The sequence below is a fragment of the Canis lupus genome, chromosome 32, assembly GCF_048164855.1.
Source record: "Canis lupus baileyi chromosome 32, mCanLup2.hap1, whole genome shotgun sequence".
NCBI classification, from domain to species: Eukaryota; Metazoa; Chordata; class Mammalia; order Carnivora; family Canidae; genus Canis; species Canis lupus.
In genome coordinates this window covers 24,362,612-24,388,740 of record NC_132869.1, presented here as the reverse complement: position 1 = coordinate 24,388,740, position 26,129 = coordinate 24,362,612, and the positions used below count along the sequence as shown (strand labels likewise).

Genomic DNA, 26,129 nt, shown 5'->3' with positions numbered 1-26,129 from the left:
CTTGGTTGTTTTTTTGGGCCCCTCATAGAAGACTTATGACACGGAAGCTCGGTGACCTTGTAAATCAGAAGATGAACTCAATTTAGAAGTTACTGATAATAGGCTGCTGTGGTTACCATTAAGTTAATGTAAATTACCAGTAAATGAATCACAAAAGTGAAACCATCCCCACAACATGCAGTTTTGACTCGTGTGATTTCTTCTCATACCTCATGAAGACCTTGCCTAGAAGATAGTGCTGATTGAAAATGCAAAATTTCTAATTTTAAGATTGATGCAATATATATATTTTTCTTAGAACTTTATATTTCTATAAAGCTATTTGGCTTAATAACATGAGATTGCATGTATACCAATTTAATTGCCATTTCTTGTTTCCTAAAATTTTCATATTAAAGTTTATCCACCCTAATTATGGATATTAAGTTTATTTTCCATTATTGTTAAAATTTAAAAATTAGTGTATATTGATTGAAAGCACATACTCTGTACCAGATCCTGTATTGGGGACAAGGAATATGAACATAAGATGGCATACCTGCTTCCAAAGTATTTAAGGTCAGCATGAAGGACCTATTAGCATCCATAGGAAAAGTGCTAATAGACAAAACTGCGGTATAGGCAGTGTTCTAGAAGCACAAAGGATAAATGGCTAATTTTTACTGCATGATGGAGAGTGGTTTGCCTTGTAGAGAATGGAGGAAAGTCATCCCAATAATAGAAAGTTACGAGGTACAAAAAGAAGATTGAAGAGGTAACCTCATTGGTGTACTATGACTAAAACATGGGTCGCATGAATAGGAGTTGTAGGGACTGAAGCCATAGAGTTAAATAGGAACCACATTTTAAAGACCCTGTGTACCTTAATAATTGATTTGGTCTTTCTCCTACAATACAAACAATGAGGAAACATCAAAAATTTTTCACTGAGAGTAAAATATGGCTTGTTTTAGAAAGATAACATAATGACAGTGTCAAGAATAGGTTTAGAAAATGCAGTGAGTATGGGCCAGGGAGGGAGTCACTGAAGACAGGAAATCAATACAATGGTTGTTGAAATAATCTAAGATGAGGGCATGAGTTAAGACAGTAGTTTCTTGAAGAGAAGGCAGATGCGAAGTTGTTTTAGGCTTACAACAATCATGGGGCACCGGGATGACTCAGTCAGTTAAGCGTCTGACTCTTGATCGCAGTTCAGTCAGGATTTAACTGATTACATATAGCTTGATGGGAGGCCTTCAGATATAGGGGTCACACCTTAAGGGGTCTACTAAACAGTGCTCGACATCATTAGCCATTAGGGAAATGCAAATTTAAAATTAAACTACAATAAGCTACCACTACATAACTATTAGAATAACTGGACGTTTTTAAATGCCAAGACAACCAATAACAAGTGCTGACATGGATGCAGAACCCCTGGAACTCCTGTGCATTATTGTAGGAATGCAAAATGGTATAGCCACTCTGGAAAACCATTAAGTGCTTTCTTTTTAAGTTAGATGTGTGTGTACCATGTGACCCAGCAGTCCCATCTTAGGTATTTACTCTAGAAAAACGAACTTATGTTCACACAAGAACCTACACAAAAATGTATAGCTCTATTACACCCCAAATACCGGAAACAGTAAATGTCCTTCAATAGGTGAATGGATGGGGCAGCCGCGGTGGCCCAGAAGTTTGGCCCCACCTTTGGCCTAAGGTGTGATCCTGGAGACCCGGGATCGAGTTCCTGCATGGAGCCTGCTTCTCTCCCTCTCCCTCTGCCTTGTGTCTCTGCCTCTCTCTGTCTCTCTCTGTCATGAAAAAATAATTAAAATCTTTAAAGAAAAAATAGGTGAATGGATGGACAAACTGCGATATATCCATATGATTGAAATATTCTCAGCAATAAAGACCGATGAACTATATTGCTGCTTGCAACAATTTGTGGGTGAATCTCAATGACATTATACTGAGTGAAACAGGCCAGTCTCAAAAGGTTATATTCTGTATTTCCCTTATATAACGTTCTTGAAAAGTCAGAATGAGATTAGTGATTGCCATGGATTTGGGGTGGGGGCAAAATCAGGTTTGGAGAAGTGGGAGATACTGAGTTGAGTTTTGATCATGTTGGGTTGAAAAGGTTGGTGTCTTATGGAGATGTCTGTAACAGCTTAATATGTATAGATTTCAGATCTGAAATGGTGAATCTGTGTGCAGCTGAGAGTTAAGGCTGCATGCTGAGGCAGCCCTGCTCCAAGAGACCTGATATCTTTCTGGCTTAGCCACCTTCAAAGAAACTGACAAAAAACTTGAGAAGAACCCTTTGTCAGCATAACTATAAAACAAAGGACATTAGGTCATTTTCAGGAAAGTGAGACGCATCCAACAAATCTTGCTGAAATTTGTTTTACTCTGTGAAAACTTGAACTTTCTCATTTTCTGTGTTAATCACTTTCAGTACAGTCTTTCTTAAAAATCATCTTCCTAGACTTCAGGAAACTGAAGTTCTTTCTATAGTTTCCATATAGGTAAGGTCTTACGTATAATCTTAATTTGGTGCAATTCTAACCATTTACCAGTTTCTTTTACTTGCCACACAAAAATAGAGGAATTTTAAACAAGAAAGAAGTAAAGAGGATTAGGTAAGTCATTGCTGCTATGTTATGGGAGAAATATAGGTGGCAAATCCAAACTAAATCTTGTAAGAAATTACAGAAGATATTTTATGCAATATCAATATCATCACAATTTGCATTTTTGCCTCTTAAATTCAGAGGCTTGTGAACAGCATTAAAATGACAATGACTCTTGAAAGAATAAATGCCTTACGCTCTTCTGCTGTATATTGCCTGTATCCGAATTGTATTAATCACATCCTATGGGACATTATGCCTAACAACTTTATTTCTCACTTTAGAAAAATCATTTGGAGAGACAGAAGGTAGGGAGAAGTAAGTGCCCATATTGTCCTAAATATGCTTTTAAAATCTTTGAAAAATAATAAGGTTCAATGTTCTGTGTCAAACCCCAAAAAATAATTGAGGAAAGAATTTTGATGTTTTTTCCTGGGCTTTTATATTCTTAGTCTTGAATAGTCATCACTTTTCAGAATGCTCTAAAACATGGAAAGCTCTGAAAAACATCTGTCTTGTTATTAAAGGTAGTGTAATTGGTGAACAAAAACGATACACAGCTACTACTTTTTGTTTTTTTCTTTTCCCCAAGAACGACGAAAGGGATGCATTTGCTTAAATGGTCATCACTTTTGTAGGTTTCAAGTTGTTTTACTGCTTTAGCAGCTGTGTGGCAAGTTTTCTAGCAGACAATGGAGGTGGGGAGGGGGCTCAGTTGCATCTGGTTTCTCTTTGTAGAATGCCTGAAAAGTTGATATTTAGTGGTTTCTTGAGAAAGCAGTTTATCTGTAGAAGAGGAACTTTTTTAGTACCTGAATTAGTTTGCTCTGATTCATATGCATTCGTTTTGTTCTTTTGCTTTAAAAAAGGAGAAAGAGAAAAAAGAAAAGAAAATCATCTACCCTAAAACTACATAGCACAGATAACCCTTTGACCTATGGTGCTGGGTAAAGATTTACAGTACTTGTGGAGTCTCATTCACATGCCACTGAAAAGCGCCCTAAATAAAGTACGGCCCCTGTGGAGATGGAGAAAATAAGCAGGATAAGGAAGTTCCATTATTTCAATTGGCTGTGTGTTGTTTTATTTTTACTAGTCCATAAAGTGAAATGCCAATTGTGATGTGTTTCCAGTTTTGAGTCTGGTGTCACTTAAGTTCGGAGTTTGCTGTTAGAGTAGTTTGAGTCAGGGATGCCCTGGGCAAAGCATCCTTCTCTGTCTCCTTTGCTACTAGCAAATATCCCTTCCTCTGACTCCCTCAAATTAAATTTCCATTTGAAATATTTTTCCTTTAAGGAAAGCAGAACAACAGAAGTCTTAAAAAAAAAAAAAGTACTATCAAAATGTGGATGAGAATGAGAATCACCAGTTTTGTATATACCTCTTCATATGGCAAGAAGTGAAGTTTTTCTTTATATATAACATATAAAAAGTACGTGAGATCAAAATTAGTCCCACTATTTGTCTCTAAAACAGAATGTTTAGCTTGATTTCAAATGACACTTCAAATTAAGGCATTTGAAGAAACTTTAATCATGTACTATCTGATGATGATGACATCTGTTTAATCATTTTTTAACTAAGAGTTTTATCCTGAACCTTTAATTTATGTATCTTCTGAAATATCCAATTGTCCTCTACAGCACTTTGTATTTATATTTTGAAGCTTATTTATTAAACTGATTTTAGTGTTTTATTTCCTGTTTCTTTTTTGTATGTGCTAGTAAAAACCTCATTAAAATGGTGACAAATAAAAGCAGTGTTTCTTTGGTCTTAGGAAGATGAAGATACTCCTAGCCACTGATCAGCTCTTGATTGTTTTATAGGCCAGAACTTTCAAATGGTACTTTTTGAATGATGGAAAAACTTCAGTAAGCTTTTTGTTCTCCTATTTTTACAAATCTGTAAACATGGCAAAATGTTTGACATGAATTACGAACCATTTTCCTTATAGAAGGAAAAACTCTTGTAGAAAATTAAATCAATACTGTCCATTAATCATACTGCTTGTCAGCCCTCAGACCACTCTGGAAGTTTCTGGTGAATGTAAAGAGTCTTTAGATGTGTGAGGTCCTTAAAGATCTAAGTAAGTTAAAGGAGAGGAGGTTTTTTAAATACCACCATTAGCACATGAAAGAAACTTCAGGGTGAATAGAAAAAAAATTGTAAAGCAGTAATTATGCTTGTGGATTTTGTTTTGTTTTTGTTTTAAGCCTGTTCTTAAAAAAAAAAAGTTCATGCAAATAAATTTTTAGCTTTGTACTAATTGCACACTCCATGAGGTGGAGGGGAGCTGCAAGACAGGCCATTACTGGAAGAAAATATTTTGTACCTTAGCCTTTAAAAATATTTGTACATGTTTATTTCATAATTAGTGTGCATAGTATATTAGTACAGTCATACATATATATGTTATAAATAAAAGTATATGTGTTATGAAAACGCATGCTAGAAGAATATTTTACTAATGGAAGATGAAATGAAAAGATTTGGAGACCACTATTCTAAAATATTGAATCAGATATTTCTAAGTAACTTCCCAGTTATGAAGCTGTACAATCTAGAAGAGAAAATAGATACTCATAAAATCACCACAGAAATCATAATGCAAACTTAAGTAAGAGCTGTGATAGAAAAGCATAGCGAGTTACAAGGCTTTTAGACAGTAGGTAGCTTGAAGGTGGAGGTCAGGATAGATTTCCTGGAGAGGGACGCTCTTGGTGGCTCAGTGATTGAGCTTCTGCCTTTGGCTCAGTGCGTGATCCTGGAGTCCGAGGATCGAGTCCCACATCGGGCTCCCTCTACCTGTGTCTCTGCCTCTCTCTCTCGGTGTCTCTCATGAATAAATCTTTAAAAAAAGAAAAAGGTTTCCTGGAGAAACTGATATTGAATTGACATATGAAGGATAATAGGTTAACTAGATGAAGATCTGTGATGGGATAATGAAAGAATTCAAGAAGGCATGACATAAACAGTCGTAGAGTAATCATCAGAACAGGCTAAATACTGGAGTATCTCATTATTTAAACATTCTGATTTATCAGTTGATTTGGATAAACTAGTGTGATAACATAATCCTGACAGAGTTTATTGAGATTTTACAAATTTTTCTACTCTAAAACATTTGAAACCTTGAAAAACTTTGCATAACATCCTAGAAAATGTAGGCTGCCCTGCATAGGTAGAGGCCTCTTGAATTAACCAAGATAGCTAACTTCATTGATACCTTGGTTTATTATGGAAACTAGAGCTGTTGCTTCAGCTGAAGGTTAAAATGTCACCTTCGCTTTCTCAGCATTCCAGAAAGATAGCAATAACTTAAGAAACCTGCTCAGGCAGTTTTGCCTGATTACCACAGTGTGTCCATCTTCTTAAGTAGATGGTGTAAATAATATCTGACTTATTATTTCAAATGTACTTATCTCCTGCTTCCTTTTGCAAGAAAGATTTGTAGTGACTTAGTATGGAAGCACAAAATTTAACAAAATAAATCAATAGGTGATCCAAGTTTCAATGTTTGTAAGGGTTTGGGAATGTTGTTTGAAACCACATTCATACTAATAGTAGGAGTTAAATTGATGCACAGCTTTTCTAGGCATTACTGTGTGACACCAAAAGGAGGGGTGTGATACAGATACTCTTTTATGTAGCCGTTCTGTTAGTAGACACCTATCAGAAAAAATACTAATGAACACACACATTTAATATTTATTTTTATTTGAGAGAGTGCATGTGAGCTAGGTGGCCAGAGGAAGAGAAGCCGGCTCCCAGCTGAGCGTGGAGCCCTACACAGGGCTAAATCTCATGACCCTGAGATCATGATCTGAGCTGAAACCAAGAGCTAGATGCTCAACCGAGCCACCCAATCACCCCATAAACATGCACATTTAACTATAGTGTGTGCATGCAGGGTCATTTATAATTGCGAAAAGCTGAAAGAAACTTAAATATTCAGTTACAGAGGTCTAGTAAAATAAACTGTGGTACATCCATATAATTTGAATAAATGTGAACATTGAAAGGAATGTTTTAGAAGAATATTTAATAGTATAAGTGAAAAAAGCAGGCTATAAAATATTTAAAAATACTGAATATGTGTGTATATGAATAGAAAAGGTAATGACAAAACATACAACCTAATGTTAAAAATGCTTATATCTGGATGCTTATATTAGGATATTTTATTTTTATTTCCCTTTTTTGCTTGTCTGAGTTTTATCAACTTTCTATAACATTTAATCTTAATGAGGAATAAAAAAGTATTTTTTTAAATTGAACATACCTAGATGAGGAATAAAAAAATTATTTTATTAATTGAATATACCTAGATGAAGAAATTGGAACAAAGATAAGTAAAAGTTGGAAAAGCGATGAAGCTAGGATATTGGCAGCTTTATTGCATGCTGTAAGGGCCTGTACAGTTGCTAGAAATGCCTGTAAATTTACCTCTGAGCTTCCTTGCAACCAAAGAAAACCACAAAAACTGCTAGCTGTGAGACACAGGATATTTTAATTATTAGAAAAAAATTGTAATATAGTAATTAAATTCCCAAAATATAGTACCTCCAGAAAAATTCAATATGCTCAAATTGTTGGAGATTCTCTATGAATTTATGTATTGGAAACCATATTAACTTTTGCTTGATAATGACTTAACCTAATAAGGAAAGAAGATTCTTGTGGTTTCTAGGATCATTTGACAAGTTATAGGATTTTGGATGATCTAGAGATATTAGTAGAGGAAATAATTAAAATAATTTTTTTGAACTTTCACCCTTCTCCATCTGGATGGCCAATTAGGATGGTTTTTAGTGTGTTTCCCTTTCTTGAAAACATTCCCATTCTTTTCATAAAATGACCTTTTGTCGCAGAAGAAAAATCATGGCAGATGGGCCTTAATTCTGACTCCACAAAACTATAGAAACTACATTTTAAATCTCTGAGAACTTCAAGAAGTAAGGAGACATCATTCTCTCTCATTTTGCTAACGCACATTTCTATCCTGAGAAATTACAGGGATTGTTTTAATCATATTCTCTTTCCCATGTTGATTCAGTGGCACACTTGTGTGGCCTTGGTTCCTTGTATGTTTTAATTTGCATGCTGTGTGCATATTACATATTGACATTCCAGTGTGGCTCATTGAGAATTTTTTAGAAAAGAAATCTACATTTGTATTAATTATATAAGAAAATATTAGGTATTTCTAGAAATCTTTCAAGAAGCCTAAAAGTATGTTGGTTCTTTTCTCGTTATTGTCCTCAGTGTCAGGCAAGAGTTCAATATGAACATTTATATAAGTAAATGTAGATAAATAGGTAAGATTGGCCAGTGAAGAAATTAGGCTATTTTGCGCTTATGAAAGCTTTTGAAACCATAATATTCCCCTTCTTTTTTTTTTTTAATATTCCCCTTCAACAAGCAATCTAACAAATTCAAAATTCAAAACAAATCTACTTGCAAAAAATGTTAATTTTATTTCCCGTAATAAAAGACCCTATATTAGAATCATAATCTCACTGATATAGTAGTCTTACCTCCTCAAAAAAAGAAGGAAAATGTTTAATCTGAATCTAATAATGAGGAAACAAACAGATAAATAGAGATTGTGAGATAGTCTACAAAACATCTGTACTGGATTCTTGAAAGGTGTCATTGTCATGAAGGATAGGAAGAAGACAGGGAGCAATTCTAAATGAAGGAGATATGACAGCAGTATGTGGCCCTCAGTTGGGCTGGTGAGGAGGGAATAGCTATTAAGGACATTTTTGAAGCAATTTGGAAAATTTATTTTATTTATTTATTTATTTTTAAGGATCTTACTTATTTGAAAGAGAGAGCGAGCACAAGCTGAGCAGGGAGGGCAGGGAGAAGGAGAAACAGGCTCCCCACTGAGCAGGGAGCCCAGCCTAGGGCTAGATCCCAGGACCCTGAGATCAAGACCTGAGCCAAAGGCAGACACTTAACTGACAAACCACCCAGGCACTCTGCAATTTGGGAAATTTAGAAATGAGTTATATATTAAATAAAATTGTGTTCTTGTTAAATTTGTTAGATGTGATCATAGTATTATGGAGGTATAGGAGGGTATGTCCTTGTTCTCAGGGGAAACATGTCCAAGTATTTAGGTGTGAAGTGTAATGATTCAACAAAAGAAATGTGTGTGTGTCTGTGTATACTTGCACACCTGTATGCGTGCAAGTATACACACAAATCAAAGAACAAGTAACAAACCAAATCATCAAGATTTTTTTTTAATTTAAAAGGTTAAAAATGCCCTTTGTTTGTAATCTTTAATCAATATCTCCACATTAAGAATGGTTTTACAGTGACTATACACATGGCTAAAACAGTAGCACTGCCGAAAGATATTGAATATAAGAGACCTTAGATCTTCTGTTAAATGTTTTATTTATCCTTTTGGTTTAACTCTGTGTGTACAGATTGTTTGCGTCTCTATTATATGTGTTGAAAATCATCTTAAGATATACTGAATACTTTCCAGTACCCCAGTGATCTTCAATGTCTTTTAGTACCTGAAAGATTTAAGGTTTATGTAGAATTTGAGTAGGCTGTTGTTGATAGCCAATTAACATGGTAATGACCTGCACCTGCTTGTGTCAAAGAACTCCCATAATTCCCTTATCTGCTAACATTAAAATCTATTTCCAAGTGATACATTCAGCAAAGTTTAAATAAATTGTTGTAACATAGTGCTTCTTGTGAATTCTAAAGGAGGCATAAATAAATAACATGATCGTGTTTTATCACTATGATTGATGAGGCTGATATTTCACTGGCATGCATTTCCCACTTGAGAAGAAATTTAAGATTGGTTTCAAGCTGTCTACCTGCATCCTTCCCATCTTGTAAGCATACTTTTAACTGCCGAGGGCTGAGATTTGGAGGAATGGTTATCAAACCACAGATGTTTTTGCAATGAAACTGTGCACCTCCGACCAAGTCGCTGCGGTTCAGGAGATGATAGATGGTATTTTCATGTTGCCTCACAAAAGGGTCAAAATGGCATGGCAAGCCCATGACAGTGAAACAGAGAAATGTTAGTCCTGGAAGGAAATTTATTTCATGGCTTCAGGGGAAGTTTGGTTGTCATGAATAGGCTCTCTCTGTCAGTCTATGAAAATATTGTTTGTAAGGCAGTGATGTATGTGAGACAGACAGCATGAGTGTGTTGGCAGACAGAGCAGCTACTTAAACAAATGCTAAGCCAAATACAGTATCATAAGTCAAGTACTTGGATGTTTTTAGGGTAAAGATTGCTCATGATAGAAATATCAACATAATTAAAGTAATTTACTTCATTTTCTTAAGTAAACTTTATTTGTAATCTTTATAGCCTCTTAATTATCCTAGGAAGCTGCATGTACCTCCCCATTCTAACACACTTTTTAAAAAGATTTTATTTATTTATTTATTTATTTATTTATTTATTTATTTATTCATGAGAGACACACAGAGAGGGGCAGAGACACAGGCAGAGGGAGAAGCAGGCTCCATACAGGGAACCAGACGCAGTACTCGATTCCGGGACTCCAGGATCATGCCCTGGGCTGAAGGCAGGCATTAAACCACTGAGCCACCTGGGTTGCCTTCTAACACATTTTTAAATCTTGTAATTCTGAATTCTTATAATCAGCCATTGTTCCATTGATTCACTTTTAAGTTATTCAAGAACATATATGTAGACCAATCTTATGAGTACTGTTCACATAAAGCTATCCTAAATTTGGGGAAAGTCAAGCCCCACTGCTCTTCTGGAGTTTGCCACCTTCTCCTCCCCACCCCTAGACAATATCAACCACTGGCATAATTCCATTAATTGATTATGTGGTGGAGAGACTCCGTGGCTCTCTCATCTTACAAAATTGGACCCGTGAGGTGTCTTTCTTCCACAAGGATTCACAAAAGGAAAGGAGTGTCATAAGAAAATAATATAAAGGATAAAAAAAAAAAAAAACATGTTTGTGGGAGGTTTTGTTTTTCAAGGTTTGGATGTAAATCAAATTCATTCATGGCAATGTTCAAGTAGAAATCTTCAACACCAAATATTTCTTATCCAGACAACCTCAAGTAATGCATTTGTCAAAAATGAAAAATAGTTTTTACAAGAAGTCTTGAAAGCTTGATAGATGTATAAAACTGAAATCCCGTGTTCAAAAAATAACATGACCAAAATATTAGTGAAGGCAGTATGATTGAAAAAGCCATTTGCTTCTGGATTTTGCAAAAACAATCTCAGTTTTTTAGAGGGGTGGTGTTTAAAAGAGAAATTATGAGTAGGATGTACTTATTTTGATAAGAAACTGATTCTCAAATGTCACATACAAAGAACTTTCCTCTAAATTATCCTAAACTCAGTAGGAGAGGGGATGTTTTCACTGGGAGTGAGAGGTGTTATTTGTCTTAAGGCCCTTCAGGGGGGCAGAACAAAAGGGACTGAGTCATTTCAGGTTTAGACAAATACTCTACCATCAGCTTCATAGAGAGTTGTTACACAGAACACGGGGAAATTTGGGCAGTGGGGGATTGCACACTCCATCTGCCAACATGTCTATATTACATTCAAATACTGTGTATTATCACAGAACAGACATAACATTTTGGCATAGGGATCACTGACAAAAATCCTTTAAATTTAAAATGGATGTGACAAATGTTTATCATTAATTCCTTATAGAAATTCAGTTTATAAACAAAGAATAAAATTTTAAACTAGGCTTTAAGTAAAAGTTACATATTTTAGCCCAAAAAACCTTTTTAAATTAGCATACGAGCACATTCATGTCAGGCATTGTTTTAACCATCATGAATTAACTTTTTCCATCCTAATGTAAGTCTGATGATAGAAAACAAAGAATTCCCACTTGAAAGAGGCCTGCTCTCATCTCTCTAAGGTTTCTCTCAGAGAAACATACAATCTAACAACGTTTGGATAACATGAACGCAAATCACATTTTTCACATATGATTTGTGTTTTTGTTACTGTGCTTAAACATAGCATTTTAAAGCAGAGTATTCCACTCTGCTTTTCTTTCCCACCCTTCCCCCTTAGCATTTTTCCTGCTCCTCTGCTGCTGGACCAGACTTGGGCTGGCCCCAGATCTTGTGTCAGAGGCCGTGACCCAGGTGTCACAGCAGTCATACTGTTGGCCTCTTCTCTGAATAATTATATGAGGGGTATTGTGTTTGAGGGACAGGCTTGGGGGCAGTGCAGTCACCCTGGCTAGCCAGACCAAGGGGCTCTCTAGTCCAACCACAGGGGAACAATGGCACTGAAAAGACTCACACAAAACCTTGTAGCACAAAAGATTAGATTAAAAGTGGACATTGGGCCAGATACTAGGTTTCATCCTTCAGAATTTTACCTTTCTTATTTTGAGGGTTTCCTAATTTAACATTTCCGGACTTCACATGTGATGATTTTGTATCAGCAGATTTTCAGATTGCTACTTACCTCTGCAAATATAGTCTAATTTGATTTCTTTAATGCTTTGTAGCCATCTTAATTGTGACACTTTGTGGCTAACATTAGCAAAGCTTTCTATACTGGTATTTTAAGTAAATAATTTAAAGTAGTAAGTGATTTTTAAAGTAATGCTTTGTATTTTCTTTCTTATTTACTTATTTATTCATTCGTTCATTCATTCATTCATTCATTCATTCATTCATTCGAGACACAGAGAGAGGGAGAGAGAGGCGGAGACACAGGCAGAGGGATAAACAGTCTCCATGCAGGGAGCTTGACGTGGGACTCGATCCCAGGACTCCAGGATCACACCCTGGGCCAAAGGCAGGCGCTAAACCGCTGAGCCACCCAGGGATCCCCTGCTTTGTATTTTCTTAAGATGTCTTACTAAACATGTTCCATGTCTAAATTGAACCAAGTGGCAAGGACTGTCCCAAAGTAGATGCGAGTACTTTATCTTCCTCTGGGTCCTAGGAAGACTTTTGCCCCACCACCTGAGAAGTTTCCCTAGAAGGATGGGGAATAAAACTCATTAAGTCTTAACCTAGATTTGGATTTTAGAAACAATGCCAGAGGTGACATTATTCATGTCAGATAAAAGTTTTCTCATGGTCCTGACCTCAAATGTTTTCTTAATTTTATCTACCCTGGACCTGTTCACTCCAGCCCGACTCTTTTCAAGGCTTCTGGAATGTCACCAACACAGCAGCTGAAGGAAACAAAGGCCTGGTTTTCATGACCCCAATGCTATCTCTTTTTGTTGGTCCACAGCTATATACTTGATAAATAATAGTTTTCTATTATACATTTTCCAGGAAACCAAATTTCTAGAAGTGTTAGTACTACAACAAAGAATCTGTGGAGTTTGAATGGATGTCTATCAGTTTTGCTGTCTCAGTTTATCTTCTGTCATAGAACACTTGGTCTTCAGTGTTTGGGAGAAAGTGTGGTGTGGGAACCTCCTACCAAGTGAACCTATTAGTTTTTATCTTTTGTATTCTCAAGAAGTTTAAGGGCAGAACGATGAACAAAATCTGATAAGATTGGAATTCTTAAGTGTTTTCTCCTTACTTTTTTTTCTTTAATGTTACATCTCTGATTATTCTATTTTTGTTCTGTGTATTTAACTACTTTGTACATTCATGTCACTCATTTATTCAGGGCCTACTTCAGAGATAACCTAAAACCCAGAAATGAGCCAAAAAGATTTTTTTTTCTAATATTAAAGATTTTATTTATTCATGAGAGACACAGAGTCAGAGACACAGGCTGAGGGAGAAGCAGGCCCCATGCAGGGAGCTCGACGTGGGACTCGATCCCGGGACTCTAGGATCATGCCCTGAACCAAAGGCAGGGGCTAAACTGCTGAGCCACCTAGACATCCCGAAAAAGGGGTTTAAGTCTTGAAGCCATTCATTAAGAAATGATACTGTTCTTTAGAATGTGTTCTCTTAATTTACACATGTTATCACATGTTTTGCTATCTGGCTTCTCTAACATTAGTAATTATAGGGCCCCTGGCTTTGAGAAAATAGGCCTAGAAGCAGAATTGGAGCTGAAGGTCAACAAAAATAAGTTAAAAGCAAAGAAACCAACTGCTCTGTGCTGTGGAAATAGAGTAATTGATGCTAAGAAAGATGATTTTGAAGCACTAAAACAAGTTTCAGTTATTTCTAACATACTGAAGAATGTGGGAAGTTTGAAATAGAGTTTTGGATATTCTGTACAGAAAAATGCTTAATTTTGAGATGAGAGCTATTTTATTTAAGTAGAACTTATCTATATAAAAATTTTTTTTAAAAGATTTTACTTATTTATTCGTGAGAGATACAGAGACATAGGCAGAGGGAGAAGCAGGCTCCCCATAGGGAGCCTCATACGGGACTCCATCCCAGGACCCTCAGGATCACTACCTGAGCTGAAAGCAGACACTCAACCACTAAGCCACCCAGCCATCCCTATATAAAATATTAGTAATATATAAGGCTGTTGTAGGATTATTTAAGATAATGCATATAAAGTATATAGTAGCTTGTTGGCATATAAAAGATAATTTCCCCCAATAATTCTTGACTATTTTATTATTACTGAAGCAATTCATATTTATTGTAAACAGAAATATAGGAAGCAAAATAACTAAAAATTTTACCATATAGAGCTAGATAGCACTATTAACATTTTGGTACATGTCAGAAAATAATTAATTTTCATTTTCATTCTCTTTTATAGCTCTATCCCTACTTCCCTGCTACTTAAGTCCATGTTTTCTGCTACCCGCCAACCCCACACTTTCCTGATGAATTTACTCTCTTAAACGACCTAGATATCAGCTGTCACTGAGGGTAATCAGTGACTTCTCAGTAGCACTGGACAGTGTCAGCTGGTCTTCTCATGGCTTCCATGATATTTTACCTTCCTGGTTCTCCTCATGACTCCTTAACACCACTTGCCGCCCAGCTTTCTAGTCCCTGCTATCTTTCCTCCTTGGTACCCTGCCCTCCGTGTACATGACAGTTGACTATAGTTCTGCATCCTCACTGCCAGCTCCAGCCCACGCTTTCTCACCTGCTCAACAGCTTCACGTGCATGTTCCTCTGGCATCTCTGATTCAGCATGTCCTTGACTTTGCGTCTCTTTTCCATTTCTGTTGGTCCACCCAGGCTGGAAACTTGGGAGCTTTCTGACTTCTCATTAATCCCTTCTCTCAACAATTCCATTTAGTCAAGCCATCTTTTGTATCTATATAACAAAATCCACAATGGCTAACCTGGTTCTCAAAGCTCTCTGAGATCTACCCCCAGCCTAACTTTTCTGCGTGATCTTCACTCATGTAACCGTGCCAAACTTTTCCCCACTACTCATCCCTGATCCACATATTCTTGTCCTTGAGCCTTTGCTTGTATTCTTTCCTTGGCCTTAATCTCTTCTTCCCTATTCTTACTGTAAGGTCCAGTTCTGCTCGCATGACTCCTTCAATGAAGCCCTCCTCCCCCGCAATAAAAACTACTTGTAACCTTTCCTTCTTTTGAATTCGCTTAGTCTTAACAAATCTCCTTGCTGTAGTTATTCCTGTCTTGCATGATACTTGCTTGTACCTCTGTCTTCCCTAATTAGCTTCCCTAATACACTATTACCTAAACAAATTTGAAAACAACTGATATATTTCAACTTGCTAATCTTAAAGATGAGGAAACCAACTTCCAGAGGACTGCCTTTTGCAGCCACACAGCTACTAAATCCAAGATTAAAATTCAAATCCTCTAATTCTCCAACCAGCCCTCTCCTCTATAGTCATTTATTTAGTACTGTGCCAGGCATTTTAAAGAGCATTTTATAGGGCAGCCCCAGTGCCCTCTCTGTCTCTCATGAATAAATAAATAAAATCTTTTTAAAAAAAGCATTTTATAAATATAAATCCATCTAATCCCCATTTTATGATGAGGAAACTCCATTCAAACCCAAGTAGTCTGGTTCCAGAGTCTATCCTTTAAACACTATGCCAGCCTGCCCTTCTACCTGGGAGGGAGCAGGGATTAGGAATAATGTGATGCTGCTAGTAATTATTTTATTACTATTGACATTTTTATTAGTATATTATTGTTATACACTGGTGCTCAGGTAGACACTTCCTGTGAATTGATTTCCTCTTCCCAACAGCCTTGAGAGGTAGATTCTGTTATCATCATCATCACCCATCTTATAATTGATTTTAACCAAGATGCAGAGAGTGAAAATAACTTCCCCAGGTTGCACAGTAATGGCCTAGCTAGCATTGGAATCCAGGCAGCCTGGGCCTGACATCTGAGACCTTCACTGCTGTGCTAGACTATCTCTTAGCTTCAGAGTAGTGCTGAGTCATTAGGAAAGTTGTCTTGTTTGTCTCAGCATCCTTCTCTGTAGAGCTCAGGTGACAAAAGCAAAATCTAGCACACAGAGTTTTTTAAACTCCATGTGAAATATTTATATATATGACAAGTACTGATCTAAGGCACCCTTCTTCCTTTTCACTGTTTGCATTTCATACAGACCTTCTTTTGCTGAAACTTAAGCAATAGCCCTATTCCGTGCATACTTGTTTGAATTGCTCTATAGTTTCAGCTGGTACCTGAATAGCTCCCACCTTCAGTAGTGGGATGAGGGGGGCCAATACGCTCCGTACATGCACACAGGTGTCATCTAGTGGTCTATAAGAGAAGTGCAAGTTATTCAAGTAAAATCCTGGAAGACGACATGGGTTTTTTTGTTGTTTTGTGGTCTTTGGGAACATGTTGCAATGAAAATTGTGTATATTATAGCAAAGTTTTTTGCAGGTTACTTAAAATGTGTAAAGATACAGCTAATGCACTATTATTGTTAAATCAGGGGCTTTTTATTTTTTAAAAGGTTTTATTCATGAGAGACACAGAGAGAGAGAGTATTGTTAAATCAGGGGCTTTTTATTTTTTATTTTTTAAAAGGTTTTATTTATTCATGAGAGACACAGATAGAGAGAGAGAGAGAGAGAGAGAGAGAGGCAGAGGCACAGGCAGAGGGGGAAGCAGGCTCCATGCAGGGAGCCTGATGTGGGATTTGATCCCGGGTCTCCAGGATCAGGCCCTGGGCTGAAGGTGGCGCTAAACCGCTGAGCCCCCTTGGGCTGCCCGAATCAGGGGCTTTTAGAATGAAATTTAGGTCCTTGATCAGTACATCTTTAAAAGACTTGGCATTACAGAGAATCTCATTTTTTTTAACTTTTTTCTTCTTCATTGAGGGTAATAAATACATAATTGTTAAAACTGGATATAATTAACAGAATGAATGAATTTGTTGTCTCCATCTGCTTACTGTTGCTAATGCTAGCCCTCCAACTTCCATATTTCCAGTTCATGAAACAATCTGCTATTCTTCCACTGGGGAAGAAGTCTATTATGTTGTTTTCTAAAGCTTTTATATCATCAGGTAGTTTCTTTGCTAGCAGATGAGAGATTATTAAATTAACATGGAAGACGTGGGTGAAGGTGAATTTGAAACTGAGAGGATTATGCACCATGTGACATGGTTGCCAAAATAGCAAGCATTCTTGTGGCCATAAACACAGAACACAGCTCCTTCAATCATATATACAAGTCAGACACACACTTGAGAGCCTTTGCCTGATCCACAAACCAGGGAATATTGAGGACAGAGAATAGTTCAAGCTCAGCTTTAGTATTTGCCAACAGCTCACTTACTGACATTCTGGATTCCAGACCTTGTTGTATGAATGAACATCCTTGATATTTATTTGCCTTTACAAAGATGATTCCCACATTTAAGTGTACTATATTTTTGATAGTAGCTTTTCTGTTCTTCTGGGCAACTTTCCTCATTATAAAAACAACAATAATAATACTGTGTGATTACTATTGTAGGAACTGTATGAAGTCCTTAATAGCCATGATTTCATTTAATACTCTTAAAATTCCTGTAGGGGATTATTTGTCTTTTTCCAAATGATAATAAACAAGGCTTAGAAAACTAGAAAATGTGCTCAAGTCTATACAGTTAGTAAATAATATTTTCAGAATATTAATTTGTCCGTCTGTACTCTGGTAGATTGAAATTAAAAGTACGAATTATGGCTTTCTTTTTTTATTTTTACTTTATTTTTTAAAAAATGTATTTAAGTCATATCTACACTCAGAATGGAGCTCACAAGCCTGAGATCAAGAGTCACATGCTCTTCCGACTGAGCCAGACAGGCATCCGAAGAATTACAGCTTTCTAATTGTTGAGTCTTCATATAGTGTCTTTTAGTAGGCATTTGATAAATATTTGATAACCTGTGAATCTTTCTTGGCTAACCAGACCTCTGGTTCTGATTTCTTCTCAAGTGAGACAAACTCAAGTGGAAGAGTTAGTGGTGAGAATGAATCAGGAAGGAAATAAGATAAGGTAAGTCCTAGAGCCAGAGAAGAGAGGAGTGTAGTCATAGCAATGTCAGGAAGAAGATCTTCATTTTTTGGCCAAAGGTTGACTCCATAATAAAAGTTTAAGTTAATTTGGCTGGGACCATGATTATGTTAACTTAAGCAGACACTTACTGGAGGTTTGTGTTAAATTTTTCAGTTTTCATTCCTGACCCTCCATCTTTATATTTTGCTAAATCTTTAAGTTTAACCATAAACGCAAATACTACCTGTCTGAGCCATCATCCCTGAGACCATTAAGAATTAGCCCCAATGAGTGATTTTTATGCCTCTTGTGTTGAGTTTTGAAGAAAATGGGACCAACTATCTCCCCTCTTTCCCTTTCTTCTTTTTCCCCTTACTGGGATTTGAGAAGGCCTGTACTATTCTTTGTGGCTGCTCTTCCTGACTCTGCTATTTTCCCCCTAAACCACAGAGCCTACATCTGCTGAGTCTTGTGGAACCAAGCACCACATACGTGGCAATGCTTGATTCAAGAGGGACTGTTAGCAGTTCTTGGAAATGGTTCCCTGTGGCATTTTGCAGTGTTGATCCTGGGTCTCTGCTTTGTCCTTTATGCGTTGGAGGGTCTTTTCAGAACTGTAGAGTTTTAGGACTTGTGCTACAACATGTTGTTTCAGGGTCTCTGGATTAACAAACCAAAATAATAAGGTGACTAGATTTTGAGGTTGGAGTCATATTTCTCATAGCCTAAGAGAAGCACATGGCAAATGCACTTGGCCTGCTGCTCAGCTTGACCCCCAACCTGACACTTTAATTTTGTTAAATGAGATTCTTCGGAGAACATAAAGAATTGATCACATGTGGACATATTTTTTTAAATTTTTTTTTTAATTTTTATTTATTTGTGATAGTCACACAGAGGGAAAGAGAGAGAGGCAGAGACACAGGCAGAGGGAGAAGCAGGCTCCATGCACCGGGAGCCCGATGTGGGATTCGATCCCGGGTCTCCAGGATCACGCCCTGGGCCAAAGGCAGGCGCCAAACCGCTGCACCACCCAGGGATCCCTGGACATATAATTTTTTAAGATTTTATTTATTTGAGAGAGAGAGGGAGAGATTGAGAGCACAAACAGGGGGAGGGGCAAAGGGGGAGAGAGAAACAGGCTCTCTGTTGAGCAAGGAGCCAATGCAGGACTTGATCTCAGGACCCTGGGATCATGACTTGAGCTGATGCAGATGCTTAACTGACCCAAGAGCCCCTGAACAGACTTTAAATAGGCTTTCCTTCTCCTTAATTTTTTTTCCAGTAAACCAGTTTCCAAAATTATCCTGGCTCTTGTTATACTTTTTCTGTGCAAGATAGATAGGAATGGATAGAAAGGAATAGATAGAAATGGAATGGAATGGAAAGAAATGGATGGAAAGGAATCTCATGCACCTGATGTACTTGATCTGTCAGCCTAATGGTTTGCCTTTTCTTGACTTCATGGAAACAGAGTAGGGGAAAGAGCCCAGCATTGGAGATGGTTGCTCTGGCAACTTGGATGATTTCCAGATGGGTGCCAGAAGAGCTGCTCCTCTTCGAACTGGGTTGTTGCAGTGCTGAGTGGGTTGTACAGGTGCTAGGTGTGCTGTTCTCTCATTTTCTCAGGACACATGACTGATTCTGATCAACAAGAAAAGGTTAATTTGGGGTTTAAAATTTAATGTAAGCAACTCATTTTTTTTAAAGACAAAGAAGGGAAAATGAAGAATTGATTTTAGGACTAAAAATAAATAGCCATTCCAGAAAAATATTCATGAAGTGTTGATTGATTGTTTGCACAGTGAAAAAAAAAAGATTAATCTTTCCACCCATACTCACAACCCTCATCAAGATCATCTTTCTGTAAGAGCTGACCTTATCTGTGTCTGGTTCCCTGAGAATGTGAGCTACTTTGGGCAAACTCTGTTTCATCCATCCTTTTTCTGTATCTCCTAATTCCTGGCGTGATGCTCTACATTCACAAGGTTTTCCTAAAGATACTCTTCTGATTGAGTAGAAACAGAATAAAGAAATATGTGTGAAGAACTAGACTGCAGAGGGCCAAATGAATTCCATTTGTAACCATTCAGATGGAGTATTTGTAAGATGGCACTCAGGATTCAGTTAACTAATGAGTTCAACAGTATGTTAGGAGGAAAGAAAGAAGAACACAGATTCAAATTAAGTTGCCATTAACATGAACAGAAATCTTTGAATCTTAGAATGTCAGGGCTTAATGTTGGAAATCATTTGAGTAATGAAATCCAAATGTATTTCTGTGTTTTCTCTAATTATTTTATAAAGTGTTTGAAAATATTTTTATTTTAAAGTTGATTATGACAAACTTACCTGCTGTGACAAAAGCACATGTATTTGTGTAAATTTAAAGGGTACTGTGTGTTCTTTGTGATAGAAATATCCACAAGTACTTAGTTTAGCTTTGTGTAACACTGGACCTGGTACTTAACACCTTGGTACCACAGTCTATAGAATGGGAAGAACACTTACAGAAGTTTTGTATTATTCAAATAAAACAAAGTATCAAAAACCAGTTTCTATGATAAAATAAAATATTAGTCTTCCTACTTCCTATCTAAAAAGTATAGAAATGTTCTAAATTATATAAATTTTTCTTCTTCTGGTTTTAATTTTGTCAAATGAATAGAAACAGAAATAAAAATTTGATATTTTAGGACATACTTTTAATGCATTTGAATATTAATAGAATATATCCGTTTTAAAATGTATAGATTTAAATTATTTTGGAAAGTTTAATAAACCTCACATTTTATTTTTGAATTTTTATTTATTTTTATTTTTAAAGTTTATTTATTTAAGTAATCTCTATACCTTATGTGGGTCTGCTGGTAGGTGAATGGATAAAGAAAATATGGGATCCCTGGATGGCGCAGCGGTTTAGCGCCTGCCTTTGGCCCAGGGCGCGATCCTGGAGACCCGGGATCGAGTCCCACGTCAGGCTCCCGGTGCATGGAGCCTGCTTCTCCCTCTGCCTATGTCTCTGCCTCTCTCTCTCTCTCTCTGTGTGACTATCATAAATAAATTAAAAAAAAAAAAGAGTCTCTTATGGCTTGTTTCCCTCTCTCCTTAAAAAAAAAAAATATGGCTTATATACACTGTGGAATATTATTCACCCTTAAAAAGGAAGGAAATCCTGCCATTTCACAAGATGAATGAGCCTAGAAGATATTATGCTAAGTGAAATAAGCCAGATAGAAAAAGACAGTTATTGCATGATTTCACTAATGTATGGAATCCAAAATAATTGAACCCATAGAAGCAGAGAGTAGAATGGTGGTTGGCAGGGGCTCAGGTCAGGGGTGGGGGATATGTGAGATGTTGCTCAAGGATGCAAAGTTGCACTTATGCAAGATGAGTAAGTGCTGGATATCTGATGTACACAGTATGGTGACCATAGTTATCAATACTATATTATATGCTTGAGATTTACTATGAGTATAGATCTTGTTTTCAACACACATACCCACACAAAAATGGTAACTATGTGAGATGATGGAATATGTTTATTTCTAGATTGTAGAAATCACGTCATAACGTATACATAGGTCAAACATCAACTCATATACCTTAAATATATACAATTTCTATTCATCAACTGCACCTCAGCAAAACTGGGGAGGAAAAAAGAAATACATTATTTCTCAATAGGTATTTACTTTTGTCCTAAGCAAGTACTCTCTAGGTAACTGTTATCATAAACAGTTATATTTAAATGTATCTCTATCATTAAAACTTCTTGAATATGCTCTAAAATATGTGATTTAAAATGTATAACCACAAATACTAAAAAAAATTTTTTAATGTATAACCACTTATTTCCTCAAAAACCTGAAAATTTTTAGTTTCTGTATGTATGGGATGGACTTTGATTTTCATATTGCAACAGCACCAGTAGAGGGAGCTCCAACTCCTCTTTCTTGGTGAATTCAGCTGTCAACTTGAAAACAGGTTTATGGAAAGGGCACATGTAGAAATAAATCTGAATAACACGTGGTTATAAAACTTGTTAAAGGTACTAAAGGATGACAATTACAATTATCCTTACCTTTGAGGGGGAAAATATTCTCACTTTGAGTTCCATGCTTTTTAAGGTAGCCAACCTTCAAATAACTAAACAAAAAACGTCTCTGTAATGTCATCTCTTACATGTGATCCATCAGGTGACTCCCAGGGCTTTTAGAATCAAGAATCTATCTCTGGCCAGTTGAGGAGGAAGAGGAAGAGTTACAGTGGTAACGTAATTGTTTGAAGCGAGGTTAAGTACAATTGAATCACTGGGAAACAGTCACAGTAGCAATGTCATACTAAGGTGAATTGCTGAGTCATTATGTAAGATAGAGCAAGGAAAAATATCTCATTTTACTTAGAACTGTTATGCACCCAAAAGATTTTTATTTTTATGTATATATTTTTTAAGATTTTATTTATTTATTCATGAGAGACACAGAGATAGAGGCAGAGATATAGGTAGAGGGAGAAGCAGGCTCTCTGAGGAGCCTGTTGCAGGACTCCATCCCAGGACCCCGGGATTATGACTGAGCCAAAGGCAGATGCTCGCTCATCTGCTGAGCCACCCAGGCACCCCAGCATCGAAAAGATTTTTAAACCAAAATCTACAAAGGCTCTAAAGGACTGTATCTAGAGGGCTGGACCAAATTATTACCTGTCAATTTCTTTATAGACCCCAGAAGAAAGTATCATGTGAGGCTGCTGGCTTATAACAACATAGAAGATGGCTATCAGGCTGATCAGACCGTCAGCACTCCGGGATGCGTGTGTAAGTAAGAGTTATGGTAGCACACGTCACTCTATGGTTCACAGGCCTTGTTCTCCTCTTCCTTCTGTAAATTTAAGTCTCATTACTACATGGAATCATTGGTGGTTTTATATCTTCCACCTAACATATTGTCTTGAACAAGTACATGCTCAAAATAAATATTTAAGTGAGATGTATTTAATTATAAGAACCTATTTTACTTTTGCAAGCAGAAAACCATTAGAAATGTAACTGGGAAAAATAGCCCTGAATACCTATGTGCTCTAATCTTGAGGCTATTTGCTTCCAGTCACCTTCAGTTTTACTGCTGCTAAGACCTGTTTTGTTTTATTGCTATTGAAGAGGTCTCAGTGTAGTTTTAAGTCCATCGTTGGCCTTCTGAATGTCTTTGGCTAGTAGTTTGACTTCTTGGTGCTTCTGTTCTACCATCTAAGTATTGATAATATGTGATTCCTCATCTAACTCTTGGAAGAGTTGCTCAGAATTGAATAATACATCCGAGATGTATCTATGAACCTCTTTAATGGAAGGAGAACCTAAAGTCAACTAATAGGGTGGAGAATTGTGATTTTTATCATTTTGCCACTTTCTATAATAATATTATGCCATGCGGTAAATTAACGTTGTCTTTTTCAATAGCTGTTCGTGATCGCATGGTTCCTCCTCCACCACCACCTCACCATCTCTATGCGAAGGCTAACACCTCATCTTCCATCTTCCTGCACTGGAGGAGGCCTGCATTCACCACTGCACAAATAATTAACTACACCATCCGCTGTAACCCTGTCGGCCTACAGAATGCTTCTTTGGTTCTATACCTTCAAACGTATGTAGCTTTTATTAATGTTGGTTTTCTTTGCTCTTCACTTCATTCACATTTATTTTATCTTGGGCCAGCTTGACCTTTAGCTGTAAGCATCTGTCTCAAAACTTACCTTATAAAATGGCTGGGAATTTTGCATCTTTACCATATTCAGTTCTGAAAACTGCATTTTTTTGACATTTAGTTTCTGTAAGTGATTTTTATTTTATTTTATTTTGGTTTGGTTTCCTCAGCCTCATGCAGCAAGATTAGGCAAGAAGCTGTTATTACTTTCAAGTGGCTAAACGTAGCATATTTAAAGGAAAAAACAAAAGACCACTTTCACCCTGGCATCAAAAAATAAATCTTATTCTGTTTTCTTGGTTGCAGTTAGAAAAATGCCCATCATTACGGTTTAAAAGAATTATTTGACTTCCAGTATTTCGGAAGAAATCCCTTATCCCTTTGTGTTGGGATATTTTTATACTGCTAATATCATAGTTTCCTGTCAGAGGGCCATTTGTAGGCTACTTTCTATAGGATAATACTAAATAGTATTCAGGTGGTCAAATATGATTGCTTTTTTAGTCTAAAAAATTGTTTTAAAGAAAATGAGGTAATAAATTATAACAGTATGCTTACCTGTATTGACTGAAATACTGATAATCTTTTAGAAACAATGTATGACCAGCATTAACAACTTCATTACATATTTTATAGATCAGAAACTCATATGTTGGTTCAAGGTCTAGAACCAAACACCAAATATGAATTTGCTGTACGACTGCATGTGGATCAGCTTTCCAGTCCTTGGAGTCCCGTAGTCTACCATTCTACGCTTCCAGAAGGTAAAGACATTTATCTAAATGTTTAAAAAAGAGAGATGTCGCTTTAAAAAAGATACTACCATGGTTGCCACCCTGGTTGACCTGTATGCATTTGTTTCGTTTCGTGTGAAATTTATTTTCTTTAATTATAGTAGCTTTTTTTCCTCTCACTGTATATATCACACAAGCCAGTGGACTTAAATTTAGTGTCTCTTTAGGAAACACTAAATTTTCCAAAATCAGGTGTGCTGTTCAAGAATGTACCCAAATAATTGAAAATGGAAGTGAGTGAATAGTGTATTTAATGATGCTAGGAACCCACATTAGGAGTAATGTGTGTGGTGGCTTGGCTGTGCACTTTGCAGTGGCTATGATGATACCCTATCAAGCACCATTTCTGTAGCTTACCCATGCCTCTCACTAAGGTATTTTATGTCTATAGACCTGCATTTCCTTTTCTCTAGAATGAGGGTGAACAAATAGGTGATCTATATAAGGACTGTCGCAGCTCTATTCTAATTATGCTGAGAGAAAGCAAAGGAAGGAAATTTATTTCAGTGAGCCTAGGGCCTCTTGGCTGTGTTTCTGGCTATATTCCATATGTGATGTGGTGCCAAAAGCCAACTCTTCACACTTTTAGCTTATATTATGTTAAACATAGGGTCAACTAAAATCCCAGGACTTGCCTGCTTTCACAGATATAAATTATTAGTCTAATAATAAGCCTTGTAAAATCACCGATTCACAATTTTTTAGAGAATAACTAAATGTTTTAGTCTCAGAATTATTTTCTTCAGTGGCTTCCTAGATCAAGTGAAATATATATTCTGTACGTTTTAGTAAGAAACATAATTTGGACAGCCCGTGTGGCTCAGCGGTTTAGCGCCTGCCTTCGGCGCAGGGCGTGATCCTGGAGACCCAGGATTGAGTCCCACCTCAGGCTCCCTGCATGGAGCCTGCTTCTCCCTCTGCCTGTGTCTCTGCCTCTCTCTCTCTCTCTGTGTCTCTCATGAATAAATAAATAAAATGTTGTATTTAAAAAAGAAAGAAACATAATTTAGATTCAGTACCTATTGGGGTGCTACTGGTGGAATTGTAAACCTTTCTAGTTATCAATTTGGCAAAACAATATCAAAAGCCCTAAAATTCTAGATTCTAGAAATTCTAGATTCTAGAAATCTACCATCTCCTCCTTTTTTTAGTGGGGGGGGGGTATTTTAAGCATTATAAAAATGAAATTAACTCTCAGAAAAAGAAGAAAAAAATAGAAGTTTACTCTTATTACTAATGACTTATAAAAGCTGTGATTCTGAAATGTTTTTATAGCGGTTTCTAGATTTTCACACTCTTTTTCCTGAGTATCGGTCTATTAGCCAGGTATTTGAGTATTTATCACCATTTAATCCTGGTAATACAATATTTTCTACATGTGTGCACAGCACCAGCAGGCCCACCAGTTGGAGTAAAAGTGACATTGATAGAGGATGACACTGCTCTGGTTTCTTGGAAACCCCCTGATGGCCCAGAGACTGTAGTGACGCGCTATACCATCTTGTATGCATCCAGGAAGGCCTGGATTGCAGGAGAGTGGCAGGTCCTACACCGAGAAGGTAAATATAATCGTAAATTATCAAAGAGGATGAAAAGTAAGATTATTGATGAT

General features: G+C 36.8%; 1 protein-coding gene across 1 annotated transcript in view; it reads left to right on the top strand.

Annotated features, from left to right (window-relative positions):
- Positions 1 to 26,129, top strand: part of PRTG (protogenin) — a 118,455-nt gene that overhangs the window by 79,362 nt on the left and 12,964 nt on the right. The window contains exons 12-15 of the mRNA XM_072808673.1: positions 22,742 to 22,837; positions 23,477 to 23,663; positions 24,360 to 24,487; positions 25,906 to 26,076. Coding sequence (XP_072664774.1) covers positions 22,742 to 22,837; positions 23,477 to 23,663; positions 24,360 to 24,487; positions 25,906 to 26,076 — 582 coding nt within the window. The remainder of the gene's footprint in view (positions 1 to 22,741; positions 22,838 to 23,476; positions 23,664 to 24,359; positions 24,488 to 25,905; positions 26,077 to 26,129) is intronic.